We start from the raw sequence: 15,463 nt of genomic DNA, 5'->3' as shown, positions 1-15,463 counted from the left end.
TGTGTTGCTGTCTATATCTTTCTTGAAGTCCTCCAAGATTTTCCTTACATATTTGGGTGCTCCTATGTTGGGTGCATATAGGTTTACAGTGTTTATATCTTCTTGGTGGAGTCTTCCTTTGACTATTAAGTAGTGTCTTTCTGGGTCTTTTTTTATGACATCTGTTTTGAAATCCATTTTGTCTGATGTAAATATTGCTATCCCGGCTTTTTTTCCCTGTCCATTTGCTTAGAATAGTTTTTCTATCCCTTTACTTTCATTCTGTGTATGTCTTTTGTTCTGAGGTGGGTCTCTTATAGGCAGCATATGTGGACATCATGTTTTCTAATCCATTCAGCTACCTTATTTCTCTTGATTGGAATAAGACTCCATTTGTATTTTAAGTTACTATTGGTAATTATTCATTTTTTGTCTTTGTACCTGAGTTCCTCTCTTTCTCACTCTTTTTCTTCATTTCCTAAAAGCAGTCCCTTTTCTATCTCTTGGAGTGCTGGTTTGGTGGAGGTGTATTCTTTTAGCCTTCTTTCGTCTGGGAAACGCCTTATTTCACCTTCCATTATCATTGAGAGCCTTGCTGGGTAGAGCAGTCTTGGTTGTAGGCCTTTGCTTTTCATTACTTGGAATGTTTCTTGCCATTCCTTTCTGGCTTGTAGTGTTTCTGTTGAGAAGTCAGCTGCTAGCCATATCAGGGCTCCCTTGTATGTTTATTCCTGTTTCTCCCATGCTGCCTTTAAGATTCTCTGTTTGTCTTTGATATTTGCCATTTTAATGATGATGTGTCTTGGAGTGGGCCTCATTGGGTTCCTCTTAAATGGGATCCTTGGTGCTTCCTGGACTTGAAGCTTTCTCTCTCTTCAATTTAGGGAAATTTTTCATTGCTACATTTTCAAACAGGTTGTGTATCCCTTGCTCCTCTTCCTCTCCTTCTGGTATCCCTATTATATGGATATTATTATATTTCAGGTTGTCCTGCATTTCCCTAAATGCCTCTTTGTGCTTTTTGAGTATTTTTTCCTTTTCTTGCTCTTTCTGGGAGCTTTTTTCTATCTTGTCCTTCAGCTCGCTGATTTGGTCCTCAGCTTCATCTAGCCTGTTTTTGATCCCTTCTTCTCTCTTCTTCAATTCATTAATTGTATTCCTCATTTCTTCTTGCTTTTTGTTGACAGTTTCTGTGTCCTTTTTCATGCTGATATAGTTTCCAGTAAATTCCTCGTAGTTTCCCTGTAGTTTCTGGTGTAGTGTGGTTTCACTGAGCTCATTGAGCTTCCTTATAACCATTTTTTTTAACTCAGTATTGGATAGTTTACTTTCCTCTATTTCATGTATTTCTTTTTCTGGGGATTCTTCCTTTCCCTTCGACTGGAGGATGTTTCTTAGTCTTCCTATTATTTGTGAGACTCATTTTTTTTGCTTCTGCTTCTTAACTTGTTCTGTGTTGATTTCCTGACTTTGTGGTATGAACTTCTGTGGTAGGAGATCTGTGAGATTCAGTGGTGAAGTCTCCTTGATCTTCTGAACTTGATGCTCTTTGGATGCCTTTCATGCCATTTTTGTTAGTGCTCTGGATTTTACTGGGTTTTGCTTGTTTTTTGGTTGTTCTTTGGTGGGTCCTACCCTCTAGCTGTTTGACTGATGGTCTCTCTGCCCACCACATCTTACGTGTTTTTGTGCAGGCATTACCAGAACAAAACCACAAAGCCCAGGAAACAAATCCATATCCACAATAATAACTTTCCCCTTAAATCCCACTACCAACCACAAATAAACCAATATTAATAAGTCTGTAAAGGGATTAAGACTTTTGTAAGAAAGGAAAGAAATAAACTGTTAATGTAAAATAATGACTTAATATACACATACTTGATTGACCTGAAATGGATGTTAAAAAGCTCTGTAGAAAAGCCCTAGGTGGTGTCGTTCAGTGGATTGAGCACTGGCATGTGAACTAAAGGTTCACTGGTTCAACTCCCAGTGTAGGGCGCATGCCTGGGTTGCAGGCCAGGTCCCTGGTAGGGGGCTCACAAAATGCAACCAAACATTGATATTTCTCTCCGTGTCTTTCTCCCTGTCTTCCCTTCTCTAAAAATAAATAAATAAAATCTTTTTTTTTAAAGTGTTTAAGAAATCAGGAAAGCTATGTAGTAACGAAAATATCACAAATCATGGAGAAGACCACAGTAGCCTTTAGTATTCACTGATGTTTTTCCTTTCTGGATCTGCCTCTGATATCAGATGTTGGCTCTGTCTGACCTTAGACAGACTGTGGAATCTACTGTCTGTGTCTCTTTCCTTCAGTTGTTAATCTAGTTACTCTGTGCTCAGCAGTAAGTCTTAGGCACCACAGGGCCAAGCACCAGAGTCCCCCTTTGGGGTGGGGTTATTGTGTCCTCTCATGCTATTGCAGCACAGGGGAGTGGTCTGCCTGAGCACAATGGCTGCCACAGTATGGGAGATGAGTCAGCACTGGGATTCTGCGGGCTACGTTCTCAGTTCTCTCCCCAAAGCCTTCGTCTCCAGTCTCTCCTCAAGTGTTTCTAGACCACCCTGTGCCCTCCTTTAGCCAGGGAACTACTATCCATGGCTGCCACTCTGTACTCAGCTGTCAGGTTTTAGCACTACCTGGCCTAGGCAGAGCGTCCTGGGGGCGGGGCTATTAGATCCTCCCATGCTGTTGTGGCTTAGGGCCGTGGTCTGCCTGAGCAATATGGCTGCTGCCGTCTGGGGGATGAGTCAGCATCAGGTTCCCACCAACTACACTCTCAGTTCTCTCCCCAAAGTCTCCTTCTCCAGTCTCTCCTCAGGCGTCTTGAGCCCACCCTATCCCCCGCCTTTGCCAGAGCCCAGGATAAGTGACTACAGACAGAAGTTTATGCATTGGCCCTTCAAATGGCTCTTTACAGCTTGGGCTCTGGTGTTTTTAGCTCAGGGTCCCTGCTTCTCGTTTAGACCCCAATGTTCTCAGGAGGATCAAGCTGGCTGTTTAAATATCCCTCTGGCCTTGCTGCCTGTGGGTGCCCAGCCAGCCTTCTCGAGTCTCCACCACAGTCCTTACCAGTTAGGTTGTCCTGAAGCTGATTCTTCTGTCTTTCGGAGGTTATAAGGCTTCTTTCTCGCTATTGTTCAGTTTTTATTCCAGGTCATTTCTCCACAATTTAGTTGTAATTTCAGGTTGGTCCTGGGAGGTGGTCAGTGTGACTTCCATTCACTCCTCAGTCATCCTGAAAACCAATGCTCAATGTCTTTACCTAGGAGTTTACATACATTACTACCACTCCAATGAACATAGAGACTATTTTTTTTTCTTTCCCTGGAAACTTCATTTATGTCCCTTTATAGTCAACTCCCACTGTCAACCCAAGGTTGGTTCTGTTGTAATCCATTACCACTGGTTACATATGCACTCTTTCTACTGGTCTTCTTTTACTTAATGTATTTCTTGGGGGGGGATTTATTCTTGTTACTGAGTTTCTCTGTAGTTTGATCTTTTTCATTGTGTAGTTTTCTATTATATGAACATATCATCATTTATTTATTCATTTTCCTTATAATGTGGTGCCATTATGAATGAAGGCGTTGTGAACATTATTATACATGTATTTTTGTGGATATATTGTTTCATTTGGAGGGGGGACAGAAGTACCTAAGAATAGAATTGCTGGATCATATGAGAAGTATGTGTTTAACTTTGAAATAAATTGCCTAATAGTTTTCTTAAAGTGGTTGTAACCATTTTACATTCCCTAAAAGATTTTAAAAAATTTATGAAAGTAGATTCTTCAAAACTTTTTCGAATGTATATTTTATACCAGCAGCTTACACAACTTTAATGGTAATATATAAGTACTTTACCTAATGAAAATGTTTCTGATAATCCTCAACTAATATTTAGGTCTAATCCATTTCTGAAGGAAGGTGCTTATAAGAATACGTTAAATACTTACTGAATTTAATACAAATGTGGTTATTTCTAATAGGATTAAATAGTGTACTTTGTAAGAAATTAGAATCCTTTAAACAATAGAATATGTGTTCTGAACACACTCTATATGCTGTTTACTCATCCGCTCATCTCATGCTTACTGAGTGCTCACTGGATTCTGGGTAGTGGAGATAAGACAGTGAGCAAAACTACTTTAGTCCTTGCTTCCACAGACTTCCCGTCTGGAGGAGGAGCCACATCACAAATACAAGGCTGTAATCACACTAATAGGCTTGATTACAACCTGTAGAAAGGACTGAAATAAAATAAATGGGAGACATGGGGAAATAATCTGGGAGGAACCTCCCTTAAATTGGACAGTTAAGTTGAGAGTGAATGACAATGACCTAGGTGAAGAGGACTGTGTAAATGACCAGGATGGTGGGGATTGTTGGCTCTTGAGGAACTAAAAGCAGCCCACAGGCCTAGGGCACAGAGGAAAGAGAATGGTATGAGTCAAGGATAGAGAGGGAAGTGGGTAGAGAGTGCATGCTGACCACTCAGGGTCTCATGTCAGGTGTTTATCTGGAAAACTTCTAGAAACCATTGAATGGCATGATCAGATTTTAGTATTTACAGAAAAATCCTTCTGGCTCTAGTATGGACTGATTAGAAGGAGGCAAGGATACATACTATGAGACAGATCAAAGAGGTTTTTAAGTTTTTATTTATTTATTTTTAGAGAGAGGGGACGAGAGTGAGTATGAGGAGAGAAACATCAATGTGCGGTTGCCTCACACGCCCCCTACAGAGGACCTGGCCTGCAACCCAGGCATGTACCCTGACAGGGAATTGAATCAGTGACCTTTGGCTTCGCAGTCTGGTATTCCATCCACTGATCCATACCAGCCAGGGCCAGAGGGTATTTTTAAGCAGTCTAGGACTAAGACAAGGAAAAATGATGAGAAATGGACACTTAAAGTATATAGGAAAGACATTTGAAGAACTCAGTGATGGTTAAAAGGGCATGAAAAAGAAGTGGTTCAAGGTCAGCTTTCAGATACCATTCCCCTAGACAGGAAATACAAGTGGAGGATGAAAATTGAGGAGAAAGGTAACAAGTTTATTCTGTGTTTGTGGAGCCATAAGGAGATAATTGTGAGGTGGTTGGATATGTTGCCCAGAAGCTCAATCTATGCTGAGTGACAAATCTGGAAGTGAGATAGGTGTGAGGTCACTGGATCACTTGAGATGGGATTGCCTAAGGACAGTGTTGTGTGAGCAGTTCAGGATCTCCAGGGCTAAGACATGTGGGACCGAGCATTAGAGGTGAGAGAGTATAGATGAGCCTGCATAGATTGACGAGTGACCAGAGAAATGAAAGTCAGTGGCATGGAATCTGGAAGCCAGGCAAGAGAGAGTGGCCACTACCATCAAAAAGTGCTGAAAGTCCAGAGCTTGTGTTGCTGTCAGAGTAGTGTGTGTTTCTGTAAAAAAGATTATCAGTGGACTGTGCTATGAGTAGTCAGTGAAATAGACTAAGGTGAATGGCCACCTTTTGATTTGAGGTGAGTGGAAAGCCAGACTTTAGTTAAAAAAAAAAGAGGGGTCAAGGTGGTGGTGCCATCCTATCTTAGAAGCTAACCCAGAAGGCACCTGTGTAAAACTATTCCTGCTGTCAGCATTTTACCTTTATACAACTTAGTTAATAGCCATTACAAAACTATTTTTTAATTGAGTTGTAGAGGAAAATATAAATTTAAAGCACTACTTCCTAATTTAGTATATCTAAATAGTTTAAATTACATTTAGATTTTAGTAGATGATTTTTAAACCTTTTTCCAAAGGAGACAGCTTGACTTGACCCACCGTGGAGTTTATGCCCCAGAAGATGTGTATCAGTTTCTACCGACTAGAGTTGGGGAGTCAAGGACATTAAAAGTCAATTTGCGAAATAATTCTTTTATTACACACTTGGTAAGTTGTAAATACTACTGTGGGTTTTAGAAAAATAAATGTATTTAACTATTTTATAAATATTTTCCTGGTAATTAGAAGCTTTTGTTAATTTTCAAAATGCTTTCATATCATATTTGAAATGAAACTCATAGAAAGTTCATGATCCTTTATCTGAGTATCAAAAGTATTTAGCCCCTGTTTTCTTTCATATTTTTCATTTTTTAACTTTTTCTCTTTGTCCTGTACCATCAGACCAACACTTCTGGATAACATTTACTCTAGTCAAAACTAAATACATATCAAAATTTCCTTTATTGTGTTTTTATGAGCATTTATTTTCTTACCCAATTTCGTGGCTATATCTAAATTTGCAAATGTAAATGTATTTTCAAACATCTAACTTATATAATTTCACTAAGTGTTTCATATTAAATTGCAGCTGAAGTTTTTAAGTCCCAGAGAGCCATTCTACGTCAAGCATTCAAAATATTCTTTGAGGTGAGTTTATCATAAATCAAAATGTTCTCATCCTAGTGCAGAAATTTGATTTCAGGGCATGAAAATATCTCTTGGGAGTTAAGACTTGTGAGGTCTCCCACTATTTCAGCTCCTCATCTTCATAACCAACACCATAAAGCAGTAAACACATGGGTCTTCTTAAACAGGAAAAGAGATAAGGAGACTGCAATGAAAACATTTCGTGACTGACCACTAGTGTACTTTAAAATGTAGCAACTCAAATTTCACACCATGTTTTGGACTTAACATATGATTCCTGTTACCCAGTATTGTGCCAGCCACAAAAATACATGGGATCTTAATTATCTTGTGATTAACTATAGAATAATTTCTGCTTCATATATTTTTATTATGCCGAGAATCAGGGATTTAAATTTTCACTAGTTTGGACAAAAATTAGTTTTTTCAGATTAATTGGGAAAACTTTCATTATATTTTTCAGTTGTCATTCTTCTAATACCCTATATATTATTCTAAATCAGGTCTTCATTTCCTACTGTCCTTGATAATTTTCTTTTTCCATATAATGTACATTCAAGTTGAAATCTCAAACTTGTTTGTCCCTGTTATTTAAGTTTTACTGGATTTAATACTAAAGAGTAATTTTATCATTATCTTTAATTAATCATTTAATTATTATAAGATCTTTTCATTTTAGCATTAGGAGACTATTCCAAAAACATGTTATATTCTTTGAAAACTCAGACCACTTAGCAAAAATTCTAGGACCATCTTTACAGAGTTAGACCAGAGGTGCTGTTCTGTAGGAGCTTACACATATATCTAGATACTGAAAAGTGGGAGACCTGTTCTCCCCACCTCTTACCTTTTCATTATTTTCCTCTGTTACACCACCCCTTCCCCATCCCGGGTAACATATAACATGTTATTTATGTACTTGAGAGTTAAGGAATTTCTTTGCCTCCCAAGGAGGCTGACCTGGAGGCAAACTGCCAAGTTCAACAATTTAGAAAAATATCATAGACTTAATCTCTCTAAGTCTCAGTTTCCTCATAGGTAAAATGGAGATGATAATGCTCCTAGCAGCATGTAATTGTTATAAAGAGTACGTAGAGATGTATGATGGTCTCTTCAGCGTTTTATTAATAAAGCCCTCTTTTTAGGTTGGCCTTACTGGCAGGATCCCTCAAGACTGACTCCAGAGATTTTGATACAACCGCATAATTCCCTTTCATTCCTTTCACATTTAATCCCTTCAATAACTACATTAAAGAGAAAGGCATAAATTTTTAAAAACTACTAAACCCAAGTTTTCCAGCTTCTCTGCTCTCCCAGAGTTCTTGTTTCCCAGCAGTCTCTGGACCCCTCCAGTTAATGAAGGTTTGCTTGCTGTGATTGATTTGAGACCAGTGATGTTATACTAATAGATAAAAATAGGTTAGTATTGACCTCCTCGTACAAACAAAAGAAGGACAACAACAAATTTAAAAACAAAAAATAACCAGACTGCCAGAAAATCAAACTGTATGGAAGTCTGAAAATCAAGGAGCTCGGGAAGAAACATTCATCCAGACCAGAAGGAGGGGTAGAGGTGGGCAGCCAGGACAGAGAGGCCACGAGGCATGGAGGCGGTTGGTGGACCAGCTTTGTGGCACATACACCGTGAGAAGCAGCTATGGAACAAGGCAGACCACGCAACCCAGGGTTCCAGTGTGGGAAAAGAAAGCCTTCAAACTTCTGGCTGTAAAAACTATGGGGGAAGTGGTAGCGGGAGAAACTCCTAGTCTCACAGGAGAGTTTGTTGGAGAGACCCTCAGGGTCCTAGAACTTACACAGAGCCACTCACCTGGAAATCAGCACCAGAAGGACCCAATTTATTTGTGGGTAGCAGGGAAAGTGACTAAAAGCTGGCTGGGAGCCGAGCAAGCAGCACTGTTCCCTTTCGGACCCGCCCCTGCCCCACGCAAAGTCACAACACAGTGACCTGGCATGCCCGGCCTTGCGGAATACCTATGGCTCTGCCCCTTACAGTGTAACAGGCATGCTGAGATAAAGAAATGGCCCGAATGAAAGAAGAGATCAAAGCTCCAAAAATAGAACTAAGCCATGAAGAGATCAGATACACAGTTCAAAATACTGGTAATCTGGATACTCTCAGAATTGGTTGAGTATGGTTGCAAAATGGAGGTGAAAGTGAAGGCTATGCAAAGTAAAATAAAAATACACAGGGAACCAACAGTAAACGGAAGGAAACTGGGACTCACATCAACAATTTGGAGCAGAAGAGAGAAACATTGAACAAGAACAGAATGAAGAAACAAGAATTCAAAAAAAATGAGAGGCTTAGGAACCTCTGGGACAACTTTAAATGTTCTAACATCCAAATCATAATAAGAGTGTCAGGAGGAGAAGAGGAAGAGCAAGAAATCGAATACTTATTTGAAAAAGTAATGGAGAATTTCCCCAATCTGGCAAAGGAAATAGACTTCCAGGAGATCCAGGGAGCACCAAAGAAGTTAGATACAAGGAAGCACACACCAAGGCACGTCATAATTATATTACCCAAGATTAAAGATAAGGAGGGAATTTTAAAAGCAAGAGCAAAGGAGACAGTTACCTACATAGAAGTTCTCATAAGACTATCAGCTGGTTTCTCAAAAGAAACCTTGCAGGCAAGAAGAAGGGGCTGGCAAGAAGTATTCAAAGTCATGAAAGACAAGGACCTCCAGCCAAGATTACTCTCTCCAGCAAAGCTATCATTTAGAATGGAAGGGCAGATAACAGTGCTTCCCAGATGAGGTCAAGTTAAAGGAGTTCATCATCACCAAGCCCATATTATATAAAGTGTTAAAGGGACTTATCTAAGAAGATCAGAAACAGAACAGTAAAATGATAACAAACACACAGCTATCAACAACTTAACCTAAAAAACTAAAACAAAAAGAAACTAAGCAAACAACTAGAACATGAACAGAATCGCAGAAATGGAGATCAGAGGGGAGCGAGAGGAGGGTAATGGGGGAAAAGGTATAGGAAATAAGCAGCATAAATAGTAGGTACAAAATAGACAGGGGGAAGTTAAGAATAGTAAAGGAAATGGAGAAGCCAAAGAAGTTATATGTGCAACCCATGGACATAAACTAAGGGTTGGGTAATGCTGACGGAAAGAGGGGTTCAGGGCACAGGGGAATAATTGGGAGGAAAAAAATGGGACAACTGTAATAGCATAACCAATAAAATATATACTTATAATTAGGTTAGTACTGTTAAATACATAGTGGCATAACTGCAGAGACAATTAGTTTATTTAAAAATAACAACTAAATGTAAAAGAATAACAATAAAAATTATTAAATAATTTAAAATTTAAGATTTTTTTAAAATTTCCAGTTGTAACTTTGTATAACTGAGTACAAATAGATGCTAAATAAATGATCTACCCTGAACATTATTATTACTTGAATTTGAAATTTGTCATAACTGCATTATTAATTCTGCTTCCCTTTTATTCTCTGCCTAGTTCATATTCCTGATCTTAACCATCTTTGAGTGGAATATTTCTGTGTAAATTAGCATGCACCTGGCAGAACTTTCTGGAAGGGCTTCACATTTTTGTCTCGGGGAGTTGTTACATAAAAAAAAAGACAAAACATGAAGCTTCTTTGCCCTGGCTGGTGTGGCACATTGGATTGAGCACTGGCCTGCAAACCAAAGGGTCTCCAGTTTGGTTCCCAATTGGGGCACATGCATGGGTTGTGGGCCAGGTCCTCTCTTGGGGGTGCATGAGAGGCAACCACACATTGCTGTTTCTCTTCTCTTTCTCTGTCCCTTCCCCTATCTAGAAATAAGTAAAATCTTTTTTAAAAAAATAAAGCTTCTTTAAAAGGTTCCAAGGAATCTTATAGGTCTTTGTCTTGTTATTCCCTTGAACAGCCTAATACCAATGTTTTTAAAAAACAGATGAGCATTCAGCTCATCTATAGTTTTGGTAAGGAGTCATTTAAAATAAACATTAAATTATTTAGCTTTATATCACTATATTATGAAATTATATTATATTATTATAATATAATAAAATATATTATGACTAGAGGAAGAGGTAGTCAAAGCTTGCCTGGAGTTAACATTTCTTTTCCAGCTTTCAAATTCTCTGATGGTGTTATATGTTTTGCATAATTTGATTCACAGAATTTTTAAAAAAATTTCTATTTCAGCTAAAATTTGTAAGTCAAATTAGTTATCTTCTTGACCCTTTACAGTAAAAGAACCTAAACCTGTTCCATTATAAATGTTGCAGCAGAGTCTATTTCCAACATGGAGTATATGAGAAAATGAATTGAATGAAAAGGGATATAAGGGGAATTTGGAGTGGCAATCTTTCTGCAGTGTACAATAATTGTCACTGAAGTATATAATTCATAGAATATTTACATCACCTAAAATCGAGTGTAATTTTGGATAAAGTGTCAGATTATTTTCATATTTATTTTTTGTCTATATTTTCTAACAAACTAGTGACGATATTTTTTCTGGATTTAATAGTTGTCTTAATAGCAGCAGCAACAGCTACCACTGTTCCTCCTTTTCCTCCTCCTCTTCCTTTTCATGTTTATCCTGACATCAGTATTATAGACGTGATGAAAAAATTTTAATGAGAAACTCAATTTTTATAAATGAGATGGCATTTGCTTAGCTTCAGTTTGTTTTCTAAAAACAAATTTTGAAATATAAAATGTGTTCATTGCTAGCCATTTAAAAGATATTTTTATAGCATTGAACTTGTTGACTTACCATTCCTGTGCTAGAAAATTTTAAGATGGCATAAATTAGAACATTGCTTTTCTATGCAGCCTGGGTCATGTTAATAGCATCTAAAAGAACTTAGAAACAGAAAATATTTTTAATTCCAACAAAATTGGAGCAATTTACATAAGCTGGCATTTAAGTTAGCATCACAAGATACATTTTGTCTGCTTTATACTCTTTGAACATATTACTTTAAAGTATTTTTAAATTTTTATGCTTTGAAGATAAGCTTAAATAAGGTAATTTTATACTTTATTAGTTTATTAGTGGCAGCTACTTAATGTTCTGAGCACGATGAGTTTAGAGAAAGTTTTCATTCATATTAACTGTCATATGGACCTTTGGATAAATATGTAATGTTACAAAGTCCAGCAGCAACTCTCCAAACAGCAACTCAGTATAAATTTGATAAGAATAAGAAAATCGTGTGTGTAAAGTACTAACTTTGTGATCTGTTTAAGCAAATGAAGTAAACTGACTTATAGGATGTGAATTAATTACAACATAAATAGGCAGGAGTTTTTCCTCTAAAAGTTATAGGGGTCTTGCCTAATGCAGAGGTAGATGAGCATGAATGTATATATAGAGTTGTTTAACCCAATTAATGATAGATTATAAAGAAGAAAAAAAGAAAACATTAGGTTTTTCGTAAAGGTTCTTTTTTGGATTCTAAATGATCATCCTCTTCACATGTCTTTTAAAAAAGAGTTTATTCATGTTTCCACTTAGACCTGAAAAGCATCCTTCTGCTAACCTATTTTATTCAAGTCTAGTCTCTGTTGAGAAGTCCAGCTAATGTGTTTCCCCTGTTCTGTGCCCAGGTCTCCATGCACACAGTGTACTGCAGATCCTGGCCAGTTGCAGCTTCTGAGCTGACCTACCCTGCCATGTCATTTGAGAGGAGAGGACAGTTCTCACAAAGTCACAGCCAGGGAACAACACTATCATTGGTCTGTCGTTACTTATCACCCATGCGCAGGAACCAAGCAGTTTATTACTTTTAAAAAATTTCTTTGATAATGATATTACCTTGGCTGTGCTAATATGCTAGCTTTTCCTACAAAAAGTGTCCGTTTTAAATTAAAAATAAAATGTACAGTTTATATAATTTGTAGGTTCTGATAAACCCTGTGTATGTTAACGGGACATGTAATGAACTGGGTGGTTTAGAGTGTACTTCCATCACTGCCTCTTTGCTTTCCTAACATGTTTTTGCTTTTGTGTGCCTTTGCTGTAAAATTAGTCATTAGCTAGTAAAAGGTTTTGAACTAGACCTCTCTGTTGGGTTGGGTTCAGCATTCTTTACTATTACCCTTTCCCCTCTGTGTGTGTGTGCAGAGAGAGAGAGGAGGAGAGATTAATGCAGTTTTTAATAATAGTACAAGATGACTTTTTTTTTAAATGTCCATCTTACTGGTAGTATTCTATAGCTATATTACACTTCATGGTTCTTTTTCTAAATTGCACTGAATTCAAAGGATGTGTGAATGTAAAGCAGATGATATATGTTTATCATAATATGTTTTATTTTTTTTAATTTATTTTTTCAAATACATTTGTCTCTGCCTACCCCCCACCACTTTCCCTTGCCCCCTCCCTCCCTCCCTCAACTCTTCCCCTTTGGTTTTGTCCATGAGTCCTTGCTATATGTTCCTTGACTTTCCCCTTCCCTTCCTTTTCCCCCGCCCACCCCTCCCTCCTTCCCTCTTGTCTCTGTTGGTTTCTTTTCCTTTCGGTGTTGCTGGTCTTATTTTCCTTGCATCTTTGTATTGTTGGTTAGGTTCCACTTATAGGTGAGATCATATGGTATTTGTCTTTCGCCCCCTGGCTTATTTCGTTTAGCATAATGCTCTCGAGTTCCATCCATGCTGTCGCGAAGTTTAGTAGTTGTTTTTTTCTTTGCGCTGCGTAGTATTCCATCATGTAAATGTACCACAATTTTTTGATCCAGTCATCTACTGATGGGCATTTAGGTTGCTTCCAACACTTGGCTATTGTAAATTGTGCTGCTATGAACATTGGGGTGCATAGGTTCTTTTGAATTGGCATTTTGGGATTCTTTTTTTTTTTTTATAGCAGGATACAAAGTCAGTATTCAGAAATCAAAGAAAGGCATTTTTGTACACCAGCAATGAAATAGAAGAAGAAGAAATCAGAAAAAAAATACCCTTCGATATACAACAAGAAAAATAAAGTGCCTAGTAATAAATGTAACCAAAGAGGGGAAAGACCTGTACGCAGGAAACTATACAACTTTGAAGAAAGAAATTAAGGAAGACACAAATAAATGGAAGTATATACCGTGCTCATGGATTGAAAGAATTAATATCATCAAAATGTCCATACTACTCAAAGCAATTTATAGATTGAAGGCAATCCCTATTAAGATACCAATGACATAATATGTTTTAAAAACACTTCCTAAGTTGAATATAGAGCTATATTCCATATTGAAATTTGTTAATAATGCTATCTTTCAGAAATTTGTTTTGGGTAATTTTATTACTTTTAATAATTCATAAAGACTTTTAAGTTGGCAAATTGTATTCGGAGTATCAAAATGCTGATATAAAAGAGAAAATTGTAGTTTGTCAATGCCATGGACTGGGTACCATTTTTTTAAAAAGATACATAACTTTGACATGGGAAAATAAAGTATTAATGTATTTGGAGAAAACAACCCAGACCTTAAATATAGACAGACAGACAGGCAGACACACACACATACATGCACACACAATTTTTGTTTATTTCCTTAATTTCTAGCCATTGGAAACAAAAGTATTTTATTAGTTCTGACTGCTGAACTTTAAAACATGTAGTTCTGAGGTGAGACTAGGGAATAAAGATCCTCCCCTCTGAGGGAAGTCTAAAAGCTGTAAGTTTTCACTGAAATTCAACAATTAAGACTGAAAGTAACATCACATAGGCCATGTTAAAGTATACTAGTTTCCTTTACCATGAAAATAAATGTACTTTTAAGGTTCTTGGGACCTGATTTTAGGAAGAAAAAAAAACCTGTCAACATACTACTTTTAAACATAGGGTACTCATTACCTGCCTTGCTATCATCTGAAAATAAGTTTTCAAGGAGATTTTTGATAACGGTTTTATATGAGTTTTGGAGCAAAATATATATATAGTTCTGTTAATGAAAGGCATGTGACAAGTCATTTTGTATTCTTCCTAGTTGAAAGTTGAGATATGTAGAGTGTTCTCTTACCCTTTGTTAGGTAGGCAGGAACCTGCTGTTGCGGATGGAATATGCAGCCCCACACACAAACTGATTTCTTCTTTGCTATTTTTATTAGTTAGCCAGGAGTACATATACAGTGCTTCTCAATCAGATTTTAGATTTTTTTCTCTCCTCTGTGCCAGTTTTATGTTAAATAATAACATTAAAGAAATGAGAAATAAATTTAGTTTGAATATAACTGGATTGGGATTTTTCATCAAAAAACCTACTGATCTCTGCCAGCCATTGTGGTTATCTGTGGCAGGTGATTTGTTGGTTGCTATAACATCAGGCTGCTGACATTCTTCCTTTCTCTTTACAGAGCCCAGCATTACATCAACATGCCGGTGCAGTTCAGACCAAAGTCGGTGGGCACATTTGAAGCTTCACTTGTTATTCAAACAGATGAAGGCAGGAGTGTCGCTATTCAACTAATTGGTGAAGCTCTTGAAAAAAATTAACTATAATACATTTTATCTAAAGTAAATGGCATAAGTTATATTTTGGTAACTTCATTTTTGTACACTACAATTATGCCTTTGTATATATTTTATATGCTAAATTAAATATGTAAACAGGGATTTTTTTGTTTTGAGAAGCTAATACTGAAGACTTGACTAAAATATCATGTATCTAGCCTATAGTACTGGACTTAATTTTTATAGGGGAGAAGAGAGTTCTATTTTTGCATTGATTATGATATTCTGAGTAAGTATGGCATATAGTTTAATGTGGTATATCCAGAAATAAAGTTGATTTTCACTGCACTTGTCTTTTTTTAATATGTCATACAGAAATGAAGAGTATAGCTTTATTCTAATTATTTCCAAGCTTTTGAGGCTGTTTCGTGATTTTTCTCTTCCATTACATAGTTTCCTTTCCCCTGACAAATTCCTTCTCTTTTCCTTCTGTCCTTTAGCTAATTGTTCAAAGTAGAAAGAAAAGGTGACTTTGTTTAAATTTTTTTCTCCAGAGTGGGGAAAACTCTTCGTAGTCTATGCAAATACATTGGATAGTTGAAAGTATTTTAAGATAAGCATTTAAGTAAAGCCAGGTGAGATAAC

At 37.1% G+C, this 15,463-nt stretch overlaps 1 protein-coding gene across 1 annotated transcript in view; it reads left to right on the top strand.

The window, feature by feature from the left end:
• The window catches only part of CEP192 (centrosomal protein 192), a 133,258-nt gene extending 118,188 nt beyond the window's left edge, over positions 1–15,070 (top strand). The window contains exons 45-47 of the mRNA XM_054587319.1: positions 5,767–5,896; positions 6,318–6,376; positions 14,722–15,070. Coding sequence (XP_054443294.1) covers positions 5,767–5,896; positions 6,318–6,376; positions 14,722–14,860 — 328 coding nt within the window. The 3' untranslated portion in view covers positions 14,861–15,070. The remainder of the gene's footprint in view (positions 1–5,766; positions 5,897–6,317; positions 6,377–14,721) is intronic.
• Positions 15,071–15,463: the final 393 nt, after the last annotated feature.

The sequence above is a fragment of the Pteronotus mesoamericanus genome, unplaced genomic scaffold (genome assembly GCF_021234165.1).
Source record: "Pteronotus mesoamericanus isolate MK-2021 breed Mesoamerican mustached bat unplaced genomic scaffold, CSHL_Meso_final scaffold_118, whole genome shotgun sequence".
NCBI classification, from domain to species: domain Eukaryota; kingdom Metazoa; phylum Chordata; class Mammalia; order Chiroptera; family Mormoopidae; genus Pteronotus; species Pteronotus mesoamericanus.
This window is presented reverse-complemented; position numbering and strand designations above follow the sequence as displayed.